This window comes from Oryzias latipes, chromosome 3 (genome assembly GCF_002234675.1).
Source record: "Oryzias latipes chromosome 3, ASM223467v1".
Taxonomy (NCBI): Eukaryota; Metazoa; Chordata; class Actinopteri; order Beloniformes; family Adrianichthyidae; genus Oryzias; species Oryzias latipes.
This window is the reverse complement of record NC_019861.2, coordinates 20707448-20727484: the sequence shown is the minus strand read 5'-3', so window position 1 is coordinate 20727484 and position 20037 is coordinate 20707448. Positions and strand designations below refer to the sequence as shown.

General features: G+C 40.0%; 1 protein-coding gene across 1 annotated transcript in view; it reads left to right on the top strand.

Annotated features, from left to right (window-relative positions):
• The window catches only part of zfhx3 (zinc finger homeobox 3), a 126090-nt gene that overhangs the window by 83374 nt on the left and 22679 nt on the right, over positions 1-20037 (top strand). The window contains exon 6 of the mRNA XM_023953481.1: positions 19886-19993. Coding sequence (XP_023809249.1) covers positions 19886-19993 — 108 coding nt within the window. The remainder of the gene's footprint in view (positions 1-19885; positions 19994-20037) is intronic.

Here is a 20037-nt window from a genome sequence, read left to right as displayed (position 1 = left end):
GGTCTCATTGTTGCAGGAGGTCCTTTTTTTGTAGCACAGGAACATAAAATCTCATGATCTGCACAAAAAACTGGGTTTTTCAATGAAATGTGTCAAGTAATATCTGGTGAGTGGAATCTTCTTGGGAAAGGAGCTTCTACCATGTAAACAGTAAAACTTTCAAGCACTTGGGAAAGCTGACATATTTGTGTGTGATATGTAGAGCAGAGAACACAGTGGATGTGTTTGAATCCATGTCACAAGTCCTTGTCAGTCTCACAGGCAAGCCTACACTCTGAGGCGTTCTCGATTAAAGGTGGCACAGAGGCCAGCCTGACAGCCAGACTTAATAAAAAATAGGCTGTTTTTGTCATGTTAAACTGAGCAAAAGAATGTAATTAGGTGGGAGAGAGGGAATGGCAATGGCCCCTTTTGTTTAAGGAAACTGTGCAGCCAGTTTTACAGACCACTGTTCGTTGACCACAATAGCATTGGTTTGTGCTTCAGTCCTGGAGTCTTCTTTTCTCTGACTGTGCAGTCAGCTTCTGTCCGTTCCGCTCCATCTCAATGCTTCACCTCTGTTCTCCATTGGCTCAGGACGGAGCTTAAAAAATGCCCCACCGCCTTCTCCATATCCCCTCTTTACCTTGCAGTAATCTACCAATATCTCCACCTTCATTTTAACCTGCTTGGATAAAATAGAAAATTGCAAGTCGAGTGAAAGTTAAATGACTTTTTATGAATTTTACTTTCGTTGAAGAGAGAAAAATATTTAGAACCATTTATTAGAACTAATCCTTTGGTGAGTGAATAAATATTAAAAAAAAATAATCTTGGTTATTTCCCATTACTATTAAGCAGGTACAAATAAATGCAAGAATTTATAATTAATAGAAATTCAATTTTTTTCCTGTAATGAAATGAATGAAAACAGACAATTCTAAATTAACTTTGAGTCATGATTAAAAAAAAACAGCCTTTTCTGTTCATGGTTGTTTCTAAGAGCTTGTCAAAGCAGTTTTCAGATTACCATTGTATTATTATGCAAAAAGATAAAAACACAGCAAGTGGCTATAAACCAATTGTTATTTGTGCATTATCAAGTATGTACATAAGACATCTTTATAGAAAAAACGTGTCTACCTCCAGTGGATTGAAATGCAAACACAAAGCTCAGTAGTAACGGTCCTCTGCACTCTGAAGGTTAAAGGGTGAGTGGTAAAAACCGGGGCACAACTGACTAACTTAGGAGCAATCTTGTGAGGCTTTAAGTGTCCTTTTTTGCTGCAAAGGTCATTCATAACTTGGCCTCACAGCTGATGTACAGTGAGGGATATTGATTGATTAATGCATTAAGTGCTCACAATCCATTAGGTTTTGTGAAAGAGACTGGAAAAGAGACTTCTCTCACTATGTATTTTCACCTCTCCCTGTTGTGCAAAGGGCATGTTTTTTTTTTTTTTACTGGTTGAGTTTAAGGGACAAAAGCAAGAATATCTGCCAAGTAATGCATTTAAAAGAACGTTGGTTCTCATAAGTGTCAACTCAATTATACTCAAAGGGTTGAGAAAAGGAATTGCTACTGCATTAGCCCGCTGCTCATCTTGACCCAAAAAGAGAAAGAATGCATAGTTTAGTAAGTAAAAAAAGCTCAGGACAAAAAATAATGAAATATCTGTTTTTAACAAACAGTGGCCTTACAAAAATGCAGTTATCTGTCTCATCTTATTGTTATCACAGCAGTAAATATTGGTTCTAGGAGTAGCCACATCCCTTAAGTAAATTTCGTGATGTCAGGTAATGTTATTTCCAGCCTTGTCTCTATTTTGAGCTGATTATGTTGATTCATTGGTCAGATTCACTCTCAAATGTGTGCTACCACAACCATCCCCTTGTCTGTTTGGCACAGTTCCCAGGACACAGGAGAGAAGAGGCCACAGCAGTTTTCTACCTTGCAGCTGTGACATGATGAGCCTTCATCAGCTGTGCGCTGAGCATGAATGGATCTGTAAAAAACCAGAGAGTCAGTCATTACCTTAGAAACACGTGCTGCATTAGAGATTCATAACAGTGTGCCATCTCTGCACCTTTAATCTCTGCCGGGGCCAGCTCCATTAGGATCTTTTATCTTTGTGCTGATGCCTGCTGTTGATAATGGGGCTGCCGAGAAATCCCAAAAAAGTAGAGTCAACTCTGACATTATCACCCCTTTGTTTTTTCAAGGAGATGAGTGATCAGTTTACAGTATGATACTTGGGTCCTGATGTCTTTTCTGAAAATAAAATTTGCAGGGTTTTTTTCTATTTCCTCACAAAAGGGGTTATGCCCACGGATTATCCTTTGTTTTATACATTGAAAATTAAAGTCCCACTCAAATCATAATTTGATTTATTGTAAAAGCATTCCCAGTGGTCTTTTCAAAATGTTGCTTTTTGCCCAAATCCAAAAAACTGTCATTTTCTAGGACATAAGGCCTGTTCACACCGGGACGAATTGTTTAACGCCTCGTGACTAAACAAAGGGCACCAATGTGAGTGTGCACACCGAGGCGAAAAAACGCTAAGCGCCAAAGCGTCAAAAAAAAAAAAAACGCCTCGGGTTCGTTTTTTTTTTTCCGACGCGTCGCGTCGAAATCTATTCGACCAATGAGAATGGCGCTTTTGCACACGTGTCTGGAGCTTCTGAAGTTACAGTAAAACACAACTTGGGGGCGCTCAAACACAAAACTGCCTTGCTGAGCAAACATACCAGCGAAGAAGTTAGACGCCAAGTAGCGTCTACACTGCCGCGAAGAAATAATGACGGACATTCTTAAATATCCCCTTACCAAGTACCAGTTGGAGCTACTGATGCTTGAAATATTCATGTTTTCTTTGTATGATTCTGACAAGCGCGTAAATACTTGCTCTCTTCTTCTGAGTGAAAAGCGACTTTAAGAAGCGTAAAGTTGCGCAGCGCCACCTTGTGTACAGGAGTATTTCTGTTTACATTAAGCGCCATCTAAGGTCAGGGAAGGAAATTGCATGTTCGCTCGGCTCATCGTCAGCGAAAATCGCCTGGGTGTGAACACAAAAGACGTGGCGAAAAACGCTGGCGAATAACGCCTGGCGAATATTCGTCCCGGTGTGTATGGGCCTATAGTTTCTCCAGAGCGGGAGTAGCTCATTAGAAATTAAACCTACAAGCTTTTTACAACAGCTTTTTCCCATCTGCTCCTGATTCACAATGGTTTGGATATAGAAATACACAGAAATGCAGTTTTAAGTCTAATTTTCTTTTTACATGTCCATCACGAGAAAAATACCATAAGAATATGTTAAAAACATCAAAAACACAATTTTAATTGGAGTGGGTCTTTAACTATGCTGCAGCATAAGTGAAGCTGGAGACTCATCAAAGTGCTAGTAATGCAAACAGATATATGCAGAAAATATTACATTCAATTTTTTTTCATGCACAATTGTAATCAGTGCCGCTGCTATCAAATAATTGGAAAATCTTTGTAAGGTTAAAGTTTGAGAGAACATTGCTATTATCCTGAAAGTACACTGACGGTATCCTATGCAAAGCCTCATTGAAAACTTTGCTTTTGGGCAGACGAACACAACTTCCTAATGTTTTAGTAATTCATGGTAACCAATGTTACAATAATTATGAAAAATATTCCTCGCTTTTCCCTGCAAAGTCGCAGCGTACAAATCTCATTTCCAAGGCAAAGCGGGAAGGGACTGCACTGAATAATCATTGTGTTTAATGCTCTGGTCATAATCCCAGGTTTTATGATGGTTTTCTAATGATTTTCTAATGATGTTAAATATTAGTAGAGAGTACAGCCATAATTTGAACACAGCGGTCGTTTTTTCAGTGCTCGATCAGCATAGCCGATTGCAACTACAATGAAAATTACACTGGGAATGAGATTTAAGGCCCAACCCTTTTGGTGTTTTATTTTGCTGTCTCCCCATCTTCCATAAATTTTACTCCAGCCTGTCTTCCCCAGGTGGGAATACAATTAGGTGCAGGAGGCCATTTCATTCAATGCCACTGTCTGTCCACCACAGTCATTCATTAAAAGAAGTAAAAAAAAAAAGATTGCTGTAGCTGTCCCACAGGGCAAAACAGAGGATCCCTGGGGAATTTTAGAAGAATACAAAAAATATGGATAAAAGAGGGGAAAAAAGCAAATAGATGGCCATAACTTACCATTAAAAAAACTGTAGTTCCTGTTTGAGTAGATTCAAACTTTCTCCCTATTTTGTAACAACACTGGACAAAATATGTATTGAAGACAAAGGCTTTGTCTCCTTTCTGTTCGTTTTCAATGAATTACACCTCTCCACCCCCTACCCCAGCTTTTTAATTAAATGGCTGCAGTTCCATCTCTCTATCCGTGGTTCCCCATTACAGTGGCTAGATAAGGGATTGCTATCTGTAGCATGTTAAGAAAGGCTGCTGGGCAGCCAAGACTCATGAAATTTGTCACAAGATCTCATTTTCCTCATTGCCAGACGTGATGCTTATAATTGATGTGGAGGCAGTAGTAATTTATTGGCCGTCCGCAATTATCATCCCCTTCTAGCAGGGGGATGTGACTGCAATTTATAAATGTGCCCGTGTGTTGTTGGGTCTTGCGTGTGGGTGGGTGTGTGGAGGGGTGGGTGGGGTTACATTATAGTCCATAGATTAACACAAATCATGTTTGTCCTCATCTCATTGCTGGTCTGTGTGTGTTTTTGCTCATTCAGAATACAATTTAATTATTATTTCCATATTGTAAACAATATGTCCTCTGTTAAAGAAACTGCAGCCTTTTCAGCTGAGGCGCAGCGGCTGTCATTGCGCCAGCTGGACTTTCACACTCAGCCAGGGGCTTGAATGGCAACCAAAAGCCACAGGGTTGAAGGGGGGAGGGGTCACAAAGGGCAGGCTTAGGCAGCAGAGATTATTGCAGTCTATTGTCCCCGGCTACACCTAATGTCCAGAGTTCCAAGGTTTGATTTTACATGAAGTACAAAACAAGAAGAAAGACCCTGAGGGTTGAGTGTCAGCAATTCAGCCTTCCAAAAACAGACAGCACTGTGTTTAATGCAGTCATTTATCAATATTCTTCAGTGTCAAGTTCAGATACTAAAATGCACAATGAAAAGCTTTTAAATCTAAAAGGGATAATGATTAAAGACACCTGTTTAAATGTAATGTCTTCATATTACGTGGATATCCCTATGCAGTTAATATCCTTAAATGGTCAAATTAATTACTTTTCACATTCATAGTTGCATCTTTAAAATTACTAAAACCTATATGTTCTCAGAAATATTAAAACTACAATAATAAATCATTTTTTTAACAGAATGCCCTTAATGTTTTTTTGTAAATCAATCAGCTGCATTTCTAAACCACTAAATATTCACTAGCACTGGTACAATATCTCACGTTCCATCCTCCGCTACTCTTTGATATTCTCTGTTTTCACAAATAATAAGTATAGTGGTTCCTTAAACCATCCTTTTGCTCAGCAGCAAGCTCCTCGGTCCGACTGGATGGCTGCCATAGCATGGGGTAACAGAATGAAGAAAGTAAGGGCTGTCACCAGCAACCTTTTCAAGTATACTCCAAAACAGAACCTGTTTGTTTTGTCTATACCTGCATGCCTGTAGTGTGCACTTGCCAAATTAGACTTTCAAATCAAGAAGCCAGTGGGAGACCAAGACAATTTTTTCCCCCTTCCCTTTAATAATCATCTCTGTTCACTCTTCGGGGAGCTATCTTTATATTTATATATTTTTTCTTAAATGCACACTCTAAATGGGAAGAGGGTCCTTAATAAAGCATGCCATTCCAACATGTGAATTGCACAAGGGAGGACTGAAAAAAAGCAACAGAGGAGCATCGGAGAAGGGGGAGTGGGGTCTGCCGCTGCACCTTTCATGCTATTATCATTGTGGCATACCAAAGCAAGCTTTAGGCAATCAGCATAAAATTGTTAATTGCTTAGCCCACTTGTGTTCTGCTCAGGGGACCGGGGCCTTGAGGAGGTCCCACCATGCAAGTAGTAGCAGTCTAACTGACTGCCTACACATCCGATTTGCCACTGAACCCATGACGCTGTCCGACACGCCTGCTTTTGATGCCACAGAAGCAACTCTGGTAACAGACAAAGCATGCTGCCTTTTTCCCCCTCATCTATACACCTTTCTCTCTCAGATAGAGGTGGCACAGTTGGCTCAGAGACGGATAAATGAACAGCACACCTCCTGTTACATGTTCAGTCAAAACATGGTGCCCCTCCTTCTTGGTTATAAGTTTGGTCCTTGCTGGAGTCGAGGGAGAAAGGTTACACAGGGTGTCATATTAATGGGGCCTGTCACGGGCGTTGATCGTCTTAGGCATGGAGGAGGATGAGCACTCAAAAGGTGTTGTCTTCAAATAGGATTTCTGCTAGTGAGACATCCTCGTAGGGTGATATCCCCCTCTGAACAGCCACTTTCTTATAGAATGATCTGTTATTAAGCAAATGAAGTGCTGCGGGCCTAACGGTAAATCCCTCCACTTTGTCATGGTGTGCTTTCAGTTATCACATCCTGCTCTCATTCACTCCTGATGTTTCTGCCCACTTTACAATGGAGTCACTCAACACTTTTGAGAAGGTAGAACACCGGCAAGTTTCAGCCAGCTTGTAAAAAGCGCACTGCTATTGTAAAATAAATAGAGAGGGATCCCTCAAAAGGGGGATAAAGCAAAATGTTGAATTGTTTGAATTTAAAAGCATTCAATTCTGATATGTATTTAAAAAAACTTAGTTTGAAGCAAGGAATACTGTTTTAAGAGGAAAACTTTATATTTCAAAGAAGCATTTATGTAATTACAATCACTTGAGAAAGGTAGAAAAGTGATGCATTTTTTAAATAAATCTTTGTTGCCATTACAGCATGCGTATGAAATAATTTGTTTCAATAGTGAGAAGCCTACATGTTAAAGTTTTCACTTGTAATTACGGGCCGTTAATAGACTCTTAGAGTCGTCTAACCCGAGGGCAGTTATAGGATTTTCTGTCCTTCAGCCTGACAACTGCTGTCAGTTAAGCATGGACTTTAACAAAAGAGAATGTCTTCATTCACTTTTCTTTGACATGTGCATGTTGTCACAGCTACCTAGAGACGTGATAGAGAAAAATCTGGGGCCATAGTAAGGGGGCAGGGTATAGGGTTGGAATGGCCACTTGCTAGACAGCAATTGATTGCATTAATTGATATGCCAATATGTAAGCTTGTTACACCCACTGTTGCTTAGGATGATAGCTAACTGGCTGATCAATGGAACCAATAAAGCCCTGATCCATTAATGAGCAATGCTGTAATTAATGTTATCCCTAAACCAATTACCTCAGGCATTCTGACCAGGTTATCTCTGCTACACTGCTAGCAATTTTCCCATGCAGCTCTTTAATGGGCTCTTAGTCAAGATGGCTGTAAAGCAACAGTCTGCCGTAGACTATTTGCAGCTGTGGAAAAAGAATAGAAACTCCATAAAAAGATGCTATTAAAAAAGCCTTCTTTAGAAAGATGCACTTACTATCCAGTGCAAGTGACATTGTACTACATTTTCTTTTGATTTATCATACAATTTAGGTTTTTGTCATAATGATTAAAAAAATGTAAAAAAATTATTATTAAGGACATACATGACAGTTCCGTGTGTGTGTGTGCATATATATTTATAATGCCTTATCTTAATTAAGGTATCCTAATTCTTGATGACATTTTTATGGCTACAATAATGAAGCTTTAGATTCAATTTAGTTCAAAATTGCCAATTTTCTTTCAAATGCAAGATTTTGATGGTCCAGTCAGTCCACATCCTTCCACATTCTCATGTCTCAACAGTGTGAGTGACAGTAAATGGTAATGGGGTGGTATAGTGCTTCTTACCACACCACAAAGGCCATTCTCTTGGGACTTACATTTAAAAAAAATTAGAATAAATAAAAACAACAAAAAAATAAAAGGTACATTTTACTGAAAGACAAACCATCTGCATGTGGAGACGAGTAGGCTAATGTTTGTTTTATAGACAAAAAAAAGTATTTTTATTGGTTTTTTCATTATTTTTTCCTCAATTTTATTGGGTGAGCAAAGTACAATATTCTGGAATTTGCTCCTTGCTTATTTAAAAAAAAGGGGGAAACATTAAATTGGTAAATTGGCTTTGTTTGAAGTTGGTCTTTGGGAAACAGTGTTAAGTCAAGGAACATTTAGTTGTTTATTTAAATTCATCACTTTATATCATCATTGATTCATGATATCTTTGGCAAAAAGAAAGTGCCACTTTTCAGCTGGACTTAGTTGTTCTGGTGTGAGGCCTGCCGTCTTGTACTTATCACTTGTTTTGACCTTGTAGAGGAATTCTGATGACCTATTAGTTGAACAAGCCCTTTAGACCCAAATTCAGTTCATCTAATAGGTGTTGTAAAAGTGCAGAAAGGTCCATCTGTCTCTCTGCTTATTATCCAAAGCCTTAATCGGGACTTACAGCAGGGCAGGCTAAATAAACAGTAAGTAAGTTGTCTTGGGTAGAGGAACGTCAATGCCTGCAACTTGCTCAAGCCTTTCCTCTGAATGGTTCTTTATTGACCCCTCAGGACCCCCCGAGAATTCCCTAATTGAAAATTAATATTGAATCAATGCTGCGGACCATTTGCATATTGATTATAAACATCCAGGAAGGCACCAAGTATGTCTGGGATCAATAGGGCCCTTCTGCAGCAGACCGAGTGCACTACATCACATGGCAGCTGCCTGCTCCTGAGGTTAATGACTGCTGCTTGTTAAGAAGCTCCTGTCAGGTGGAATCCAGGTGCAGGGTCGTTTTGCCAAGCTTTGTGGCAAGTGAACTGTGGAGGAGGAAGATTGCTTGATGGGGAAATTAGGGATTAGGGCAACCCCTTAAGTGACTTTGGAGCTCTGGTGTTACTACTTAAGTGTATCTTTTTGTACATTGTTGTGGGAATTTTTTGCCCTGTGGTTGAACCTTGACTACACCATAAAACAGATAATAAAATTTCTGTATTAATTATATTGTTTTATGTGGGTTTGTTTGGAAAATGTTAGCTATTTCCAGACCCAGAGGGAAGGAAAAAAAAGAACAATACATGCCAGATGAAACAAGTCTCTTTTAATATTGAAATAAAACATTAACCAAATCACAAGACAGATGATGCCCAGATTCCTCTACTTTATAGCTCTGATTAAGAACGAACACAAACTACCCATAATGGCTTCCAAATGTAAAAATCTGAAGGCAGGAGAGAAGTGATCACGTTGGAAGAAACAAGAGTTTGATAAAAGTGAAGCAAGATCAAGACAAAGATTTCCAAGCCCCCTCCCGAAATTCAAGCCTGGTTAAACTAATGGAATTCTCATAAACTGGGTGATTCTCTGAACCACAGGAGACTACAGATCTCGGGTAAAGCACAATTGAGAGCAGCTTCAGTCTTTGAAAGACAGTGTCTTGAATTAATGTATCCGTGTAGTTTATGTCCACTTTCTCTTAGTCATGGCCCCCACCCAACCCCATACTCTGCACTGGGAGCTGGGGTCTTGGAGCCAAGAATGGAGTGCCAGGCCTGAAAACCGAGCTGCATCTGATTGCTTCATTACAGGCCCTTTCATTGACTTGGTTGCACTGAACTGATGAACTGAGGCAGTGGACAAGAGCACATAATGGGAAGAAATGAATTCTTATCACAGCCTTCTCAGGAGGCCACCAGTCTTCGCTTGAGCCAACAGAGGCCACGGCTGAATAAAGAGGAGGAGTCTGTGTCTGGGCCTATTTATGAGCCAGAGGCAGAATGGAGACAGAGAACACGATGAAGCTTTGGGATCTTGGATCCGTACACAGAAGGAGGAACCACAAATACGCAGAGAGCCACATTATTATAGGCAGCATGTTTTAATGATTAGTTTGGTGATTAGTGTTTGCTTTCTCCTGCTAACTGACACCCTTGGCACAATATTTTTTTCTCAATTGTTTACTACATCAGTCCTCAAGAGGCAGAGCTCTGCTTGTTAAAGTCCCTGCTTTAGGCCCCACAGTTGCACCCAAACACCAACCACTGGGATAAATAATTAATTGTGTACCTTACTGGGCTCTCGTCCCCAACTCTTCAACCTTTGTCTAATGAATGAGAGGAGTCTTCTACAGTGAACACAGTAACAGCAACCATAGAAAAACACCAACACCACCCATGCATATGACGGAAATGTAAGATACTGTGGAACACTACCACTTTAGCAGCATGCTGGATCTCTGTGGGGGAAAGGTTGTTAATCCCAAACCGTGCCTTAGAGAGGGTAGGGACTCCTCCGCTCAGATCCACATATCTCCTTAACTCTGAGCACAGTCAACAGTACAGTAAATAGATGGGGATCAGGGTAGGAAATGTGAGCTGTGCTCTTTCGACCATTAACAATTTAATTTAAAAGTAGAAGTCACCTTAAATGATGTGATGTTACATCTCTCTAATGTTCGGCAAATGTGCATAAATCAAAAGTCCTTTTAGTTGGTGGATGGGCGGATCAGGCAACACATATTTCTGCTGGTGTGAGTTGCTCTGTTCTCTCTTATCTGCGCTGCCATCAAACCCGCCACCATTCATACCTGTTCAGTCAGTGCAAAATGGTTTCCACAAAGCCGTTTAATTAGCCTCTTCTTTAGAATTCAAGGACACTTGGCATGTCTCTTATAGATTTGATATCCTACTTCTTTTTTTTTATTTTTGGAACAAACCTTTTAAGGGTTATAGTCTTAGTGTTCTTATTAAAATCTTTTGACTACAGTTTGATTGATTTATTGGTATTTCATGTATTTTTTTCCTATTAAACATCAGACATTACAATTCACTTTATTCATTTTAAACTTGCTGGCCTCTTTAGCCACATCATGCTCTCATTTTTGTCTCAGCTTCTCCCTCTCCTCAGCCTTCCTCTTGGATGACCTGAAGAGAACTGAGAAGCAGCATTTCTCAGTTCACTCCAAGTCTCCTCAGGAGAACCGTACAGGGGCAGCAGCCCCACAAGACAAACTTGTAACTCAAAGTTTCATAGCATGCTCTTGGAAAAACAGGGCATGTTATGATAAAATGTTTTAGAGAAAATAAAAATCTAACCTTACAATATTAGAAATGATGAAGAGAAAAATCCTACTCAGGAAAAAAACATGTAAGTATATGGTGAAAAGAAAAAACCAAGCAAATATGAATTTGGATTTTGCCATGTGTTTTGTATTCTGGTATTTTGCAGAGTTTATTAGATGTACCTCCATGTGCAAGTGATTTGATAATATTATTGCTGCTTTATTAGTATTTTTCATTTTTCAAAATGTTTTTTTAATGCAACAGAAAATATTCTGGTAATATTGCCAAAAATGGGATTTGTAGTTAAAATTCTCAACTCCAGATTAGATATTTTTAAACACAAGTTTTTTTCTTTAAAATGAGAAAAGCTTGGTATTTGTTTCACTGGCTTATGCGATTTGTAATTTTAATTGTCATTAATCATGGTTTTGGAATACATTTTTTGAAAATTTAGGAAATAAATAAATATTAAAATCTTGTTAAACTTTAACATACAATAAATATACTGTATATTAATCATTTAAAAGTTTCACAAAGTGTGGTCACCATCAAGTATTTTAACATTCTAGAGAATGTTATTGTTGTACAAATTCACAATTTGAGCACAGCATTTCGTAAAATTTAGATTTGCTTAAATGCATTTTCCATAATTGCACTATAAGGTTGGTTGATTATTTTATGTATAATTACTGTGGGAAACAACATGCCTATTAAGAGTTAATGGCAGTAACACAGAAAGCAATTACCCTTACTTTGCTGTTTACTGTGAAAATAAAGATTTCTTAAATAAAAAGGATCCTCAGACTTCAGCTTGGGCTAATTGTGTGTGGTCCTGTACGTGCATCATGATGTACATTATTTGCAAAGGCTCAGTTCTGAACAGAGAGCAACACCTGAACAAATTGTGTCCTGAATGTGGGTTTTTGGGACTGCTCTGCTGACAGGGAGTTATAGCTCCTGAATTATTTACCTACCAGGCTGCCGGACGGTAGTCAGGGCGACCTAGCCCCCGTAGTGGTTGTCGGGCGACATATGCCTTAAACAGGGCCATTAATGGACAGAAGTAGGGGTACTAATGAACACGCTGCAGATTGTGGATGGAACCAAAGGTTTCTCACCTTCCAACTTATTCTAAAACGAAGAGCCATGGGACTAGATAACAGTACCGCAGAGATTTTCAAAGATTCAAAGAGTACAAAACTTTTTAATTACATAAAAATATAGGTTATATAAAGAAAAAGATTGAAAAAGATAGAAACAACCACCCGTTTTGCTATTAAGGAGAAATGTCAAGCGCGGTGGTAAGGCAATAGTCTGTGTGCATCCCTTTGTTGTCCTCCCTGACATTGAAGGCTAATTTTTCATGGTTATTTGAACTGGAAAATGAAAGAGAGGTTTGTGATTATTTCCTATAAATGACAACACAATCACATTACGCTTCAGTACAAACACAGAGAGGATATTGCCTTTTCATATTTCATGTGAAAGTAATGGATGGGCTATGCAAAGAGGAACAGAAAGAAAGACAAATGGTAAAAGAAAGCTCCCTATGTTTGATTTGTATTAGAAACTGGATAGATGGAGGTGGGGATAGCATTTTTTTTCCAATAAGTGGTTGTGCTCTCATGGATGTTTTAAAGTGCCTGCACAGTATAATGATTGAATTTCTTCAGCAATTAGCTATAAGAAACCAACCAAGTTGTAGTTCAAGGAAAAGTTGCACTGCATATCCACTACAGACTGCAAGAAAAATAAATATCTTTGGTAAGGTATCCCAATGCACTGACTCCATCCATAAATGTATAGCAGTATGATGAAATAAATAGAAATAAGTAAGATAAATAAATGAGCACGATAAATCACTACCACATCAGCCTTCACCATTTCTCTCCTCTAACCTAAAACATCTGTACTTAGCGGGTCGTTCAACTTTTGAGAGCAAACACACATCAATTCTACCTTATATTTTATATTTGAAATAAAATTGATTAGCAAAATTGGTATTCATAAGCTTGCTGAATTCTGTTTTATCTCTGAGTACGCTTTCAAAAACAAACAGACTGTCAAGCTCAGGGCTTTAGATGGAAACAGAGAACTAGTACAACTGTAGAGGAGGATGGCAAAACAGTGTGCACTGGACCAAGGAGCTCAGAGAGGTGTTTGTGTACCTTAAGTTCTAAAGATTAAAGAACTCCGGAAAGCGTTTGGCAGCAGGACTCATGTAAAATAGGACTTATGTGGGTTCCACGAGTCGGACTCCTTGCACGTGCAAAGGTAGGGGCTACATACATCCAACCATGGTAACATTGATCTTTGAGCTAATACCTCCACATAACAGTCCACAGGCAGATGGAAGCACTACAAAGATATGCAAATGGTACATTCGATAAATCGACAGACAGAGATCTTTTTCAGACAGTTCAGTGTACTGGTCTGCGGTGCCTAAAAGGAGAGATAAACAGATAAGTACCTGTTAATGGACAGAGACATAGACAAACGTGCGTGCTCAGATAAACACAAACCCACCTGCCTGAGACTTGGGAAAACCCAAATCAATGGGAGAAATTTCATGTCAAGCAGAAGTGTGTTCAGAACTCAAAAAGTGTAGGGACCAGACAGTGTGAATTAGAAGAAAATCCTTGTATATCGTGGCACATTGTACTTTTAATGTCAAAGTTCTCCAAGAACAAAGCACTTTGCTCTCAATTGTGTGTGTAAGAAAAGAAAACTAACAGTGGATATAGGCTTATTCATTGCTCTTATTTGTTAGATATGAAACAAAAGCTGCTGGGTGTATGTCATATATAATAGATGTGGGCTGTCTTGTTAAACCCAGCAGGCTGTATGTGGCTATGTCTCTGTGGAGAGGGGCTCTGAAGCTGTGTGTACCTGGTAATTAAAGGGAGTTTGTGGAAAAAGCCAAACATCAGGAGAGATGAACTATGAACAGAAGAGCTGTGACAGTTTCAGGTTATGTGATTTTTGTGTCCCTTTTTGCCAAATGAAAAATCAATATATTTTCCGCGTTATACATATTCAGAGTGTCCACCATACTTCTGCCCTGATGGAAAGTGATGGAGTAGAGGATAGGGAGGGAGGGGAGGGGAGGCTTGCTTGCTCGCCTGTCAAAGCTGTACTATCGCATTTTCCAAGTCAGTGGTGAATATTTCAGAGTTGATGTGATTGCCCTTCATGACAGCAGTGATGCCCCCGACCCCCACCCCCAGTTCTTTTTTCCTTTTTTTTTTTCCTAACCACCCCTCCAGCCGACCTCACACTCCGCCAACCCATCCCAGTTAGGTTTGGTTCCTTTGAACAGCCATAAATAGGTGAAGCCATTGTAGTTTGAAGACACGGGGGGGGGGCATTAATAAAAAGAAGTTGGTTTTAGAAAGAGGCTGCGCTGGTAGATGATAAGCAGAAATGCATGGCGGGGGTGGGGGTCATTTCCAGGGAGGCACTGTGACTCTTTGTACAGGACAATGTCCCTCAGGCAGAGTAGATGGGACAGCGCCACTGAGTGATGCTTTTGCCCCCATCCAGGCTTTTAGCCTACTGTCCTAGCAGGGAAAAGTACAGCCTTCATCTTCCATTGTGAGCGTAATATGTGTTAGTTTGCAGCCATCATCTTGTGCATTCAAGGAAGTCACAGTATTGTGTGTGTATGTGTGTATATGTGTGTGGCAGAAAAATGAGCAATGCTTGAATGCTCAGTCCCAGCGTAGTCACATTAGCTTAGATCCTCTTCTCCTTTATCACTCAAGTGAAACGCACTGGAGCTGCACTTACATTATCCACTTTATTTGTAATGTATCTAAACATGCTTCTATCAAAAGAAAAGTATTTCTAATTACTTTGATTTCCCACAAGGCAGCACATTAGGGAAAATTACTCGGCACTCGATACATATTTTTAATTTGAGTATCAAGAGCACAAAAAAAGTTGTCAGATTATCCACTTTTAGTGCTATATTGTTGTCTGTTTTTATGTCCCAGGATAGCATAAAGACTAACTCTGACCTGAATACTTTAAATGGCTCCACAGAGTTTGAACTCCAAAGGGATCAAACTAAGTGTTGCGCTGCAGACCCACAGGCTGTTGTGATGAGCAGGCACCACCAGGAAAACAGACGAGTGGCTGCAGGAAGGGCTGCTGCAGCGGGGTTTAAAAGCAATCTGAGCTAATAGCGCTGTTTGTGATTAACCTGCAGTTGAACACTTTCTTTTTTTTTTTTTTTTTTTTTTGCCCAAACCCTAGACTCCTGCACTTCTAGCCCTCCTCCTCTGGTTACTCCTGCCCTCAGCCCTATGAGACACAAAGTATTCATTCACATTTAGGTCCTGAGGTCACAGCAGGGCCAGTGGGGAGAGGCCAACGAGTCCCCCCGTGGACAGGTCAGGAATCTAACACATAACTCTGACCATCGGTGCTGACTGAGGGAGCTTACTCCTCTTTCATTTCAACATGTGAAAGTGGGAGAAAGTATGGGAGGGTATGCGTGAGAAAAGACAGTTTGGAAATGAAAACATGCTTTCATTTTGTGAGCACTTGGAATATCCAGAATGTAGTGAAACATTTAATATATAACCACACACTTTACCTCTTTGCAGCACGAGTTTGGAATAGATAGCCTTGCTTGGTTTTCATATAACAAAATCTCTGTGAGTAAATAGATTGTTGTTTTTTTTACAATGTGTGTTTATATATACTAACATGGTTCTCAAAGTGCAGTAGCGGAAAATATTTCATATCATCCTGCGAACTGAGTAGATGGTCATAAGCAAAAGCCCCATCCTAACGTGGGTCATCTGGTTTTGTTTAGAGGTGCAGCTTAAAAGGACACAAGGAAAGAGCTTCTGTAAGCGTGTGCCGGAGGTGGGAGGGTTACGAGGGCTGGGGGGTGTTTTCCTGTATATGTTATGCCTTTAAAGAGGGGTCTTGCATATGGGGTGCAGAGGTGCTGATATGAGGAGCAGACAATGCATGAAAGCCCTCAGCGTGGGTCCTGTGTCTCATTGTCCCATGGTACCCTCCTGTCACTTTCATTTTGTGCCCTCGAGTCCAGAGTCAGGCCAACTTTGATATAAGGAAGGGGTGCAAAGGATGATGAGGGGGAGGAGGGGGCAGTTTAAAAGAAGAAGAAGGGGAGAAAGATGGAGTCTGTGAAGTGTGAAATAAGATTGCTTTTTATCCGACAGCGCAGTGCCAAAGAAAAGGAAGCTGTCCGTCCCGGGATAAAACGGGGGGGGGGGGCATACACCTCTTTGATTTACAGTGCAGTCATGTGACACTTGGATAAAAATGATAACGGCAGCCTTGGTAATTTTAATGAAAGTAATGAGATCTTAGACTCAGAGAAAGATCCCAGAGAGAAGCTGCCAGCAATGGGGGAGAAGCACAGTTTAACCTTTTAGATAGATAGCTGTCTTGTTCAGCCACATACTATAGGCAAAGAGAAAAAATCAACAGAAAAAACACTGGAGCCATTTTCAGGTAGGGTTGGATTTTTGTTCTCTCAGAAAAGCAGTTACCATCATAGCAGTATATTCAGCTGAGGCCAAAGACGGAGGAGGAGCCTGACCTTGTGAAAGATATCTAGAGTGACTATTATTACTTGCTGCTGCTCTTCTCTACAGTCTGGGAAGGAATACTGGAAAGTGCAGTGGTTACTATCAATTATTTATTCAACCGTTTGTGCCTGTCAGTCTGATTAGCATTAGTGTAATCATTGCTCTTCAGGGGAAAGGAAGACTGCTTTCTCCCATCTGAAGGTAATCTTGCCATTTTCGGTTTCTCATCTTCACCGGGCGCCTCTTGCATAGCATCTGCTTTTGTCATTTCCACATATTTCTTCCCTTTTCCCCTTCCCGTGTTTCTGTCTGATGCTGCTGGGCCCCCTCCCCCCTGCACCTCATTAATTTCTGTGAGGAAGTCGCTCTTTCCCAGCTTGTATAGAGTGACACCTATGGGTCTGATAAAGTCTTTGCACTCACTTGCAAAGCTCACCAGGGGAAGGGCTCTAAGTGCCAAGATGGTTTATGGGTGTGTGTGTGTGTGTGTGTGTGTGTCTGTCTGTCTGGGAGATGCTGCAACAGAGAGCCTATGAAGTGAGTGACTGGCAGAGAGGAGCTGATATTTATATGCTTAGAACAGATGAGTTTAATCTCTGTGTCGGCAATGGGCTTATTCAGCTTGCATGATTAGATTAATGTAGTTGTTTCATATCATTGTATTAGGATGGTTAATGAAGACAATTAATTAGAAGACAACCTTCAGGCTATTGTCCTTTACATCTTTCAGATTTGGGTTAGAAATGGCTGGCTGCCATTGCTTTGAGTGTTTCTTCTAATCTATTTTCAGAGTTAATCTATGGCTGCAGTTTTAGTGCTTCCTCCATTTGCATCCCACTCCTTGGCCACTCGTGACCTTTCATTAATTATAGTCTGCCTAGCTTTAATCATTCTGTAATACTGTTTAGATGAGACAAGAAATGGGCAAAGCCATTTGCCACTCCAAGATGTAACAGTGCTCTTGGAATCATGTCTGCAATTCTGGATAAATTATGCATGGAATCCTGCGTTGTGTGTGCTTAATGTGTCATACATGTTGGTTAAACATCTCTATTAAGAAAGAAGAAAACACCTGAAGAAAAAAAATGTCACTTCATACATTTGCATGTGAAATATGTGTGCCGGTGCCAGATGTTGGGGGTAGGTACAGGGAACCTGAACAGCTTTGGAATGTTGGCTGCCTATCGGCGTAATGTTTGAATGTAAAGTGTGTCGAAACGTGTAGGTGGAGAATTAGTCTCACTACATGTGTCACCTAGCTAAGAAATGACACCATGCTCTGTTTTCAGAGGTGAAAAAACTTACCTGGGGATTATTTTGTAATCTGAGTGCCTGCACTGCTGTACAGCATCTTAATTCTTGCACACTACTGGAGATTTACATAGACAGGTGATAGATGAGAATTTGGAGCTCTGCAGCAGACCAGTGGATATCTGGAAGCGCTCTTCCTCACCAGCTCAGGATGAGTTGTGCAGGAGGGTTTCATTGCGCTAATAGAAAAGAAAGGAAAAGGAACTCAGTTGTTTTGTTTTTTTTAGTTAAATGCATTGGATTTAAGGAACACTAAAATATGCTTTTTTGCAAAAAGCCAGTGATTCCTTTAAAACAATGGAAATTAAACTTAGCTTAGTTTAATTTTAAAACTTAAACTAAGCTATACAGAACATTTTCTCATCCAGAAAATAGAGAAGCACTCCTATATATTAGGAAGCAGAAATTGAAGGGTATTTTTCTTTTGATGACACACTTTTCCCCTGTATGCATTTTAGCAGCAGGCAGATACGGCAGCTATATGGCAGCTGCCTTTTTCTGACCTTTAACATTTATGCTTAATTGACAAAGATACAAGCAGAAAATAACACAATATAAATTGACTAAGCAATACGTTACCCCCCTAAAAAATGTACAGTGACCTTCATATGATAGTAAGATTCATATGTTCTATAACATGTGCCAGAAATGTCATGGGGGTCATGCCATGACAGTCTGGCTGAGGAGTTTGTTTCCCTATTGAGACTTTCCTGGTTTGGCGAACACGATGAGTATGAATTTATTCAGCTTTTTCCCAACTGAGGGGATAAGCAGCAGGTGATGAGGGACAATGTAATGTCGTAAAAAGTGGTTTTGGCTCTGGGCAGTGATGGTGAGCTCAGATTGGATGTGTGATAACTGCATGGTTGAATACTTGAACAGGATATTTCAGCAGCTCTTGTAGCTTTGTCAATATATCAATAGCTCATAGAGTAGAGACCAAAGCATGAAAGCATTTTCAAAAGAGCATTTAAGTACATTTGCTGAGAATTAGCTGACTTGTGTAATAACTGATAGAGGCTATTGACTGCGGCCTAGTTTACTGTTGTCAAATCAATGCTACTGCATGCAAGTCCCACTACTTTTAAACAAACTTAACAGGCAAAGGGGATGTTCAGGGGGCACTAGAGGGAAATAAACAAGATTGATGCCCTTTTTATTATCTGTTTTTGCTATCTTTTCCTCTGTGTGTTACTTACAAATGGCGTTATTGAATATCCATTGTTTGTACTTCGATGCTCCTAAATGGTCTGATATATCGAGCTGAGGCTTTTAAGGTGGTTACATGGGATTTCTGCCTTTGACTTGGCATAAAAATAAAATGAATTGTGGCTCGGAAAGTTTTAAATATTCATGATTTTTTTCTTTCTATAGTAGGATAACAGAAGTGAAATGGGATTTGTATTGGTAAGTAATCTAGCAGATGGCAGCAGGGGACAGTAAATGTGTGTGTGTGTAGAATATGACAGAGAATGTGTGTGATATAAGGTCTTTGACTTGAGAGATATGCTTAACAGAATCATTTTTCCATCTGTCCACTTCAGCCCACATGTGTGCTTCTTTTCCCTTGCAGTTTATGGCCACATTAAAGAGGAAGAAAATACTTGTCAATGACGAAAAAGGAGAGGAAGAAAGATGAATTTTTCCTGTTCCCAAATCAGTGCATGCCTATGCTAAATTTTAAGTCAAAATAAATATGACGGAAAAGATCACGCCGTACGGAACAGAGCAGAAGGCAGATTCTGCCCTCTTTGTCTGCTAGCCTTGCAACTGTGTGTCAGCAAATGTAATTGTTGTGAGCTCCTATAGAAAAAAACGCTGCCGTCCCTTTAAGTGCTTCCACCAATTCTGATGGCGTGGTGATTTACATATCCCGTTCTCCCTCCCCCTTCAGGAGAGCTGAGCGAGGATGTGGAGGCTGCTAGTGAGACCACCACAGACCAGGAGGACCAAACCAAAGATAGAGAAAGTGGGGGGGAGAAGGATCTCACCAAAGGGACAGGTAAGACCAACATTTACACACATTCACTGTTTGTATGGTCAACA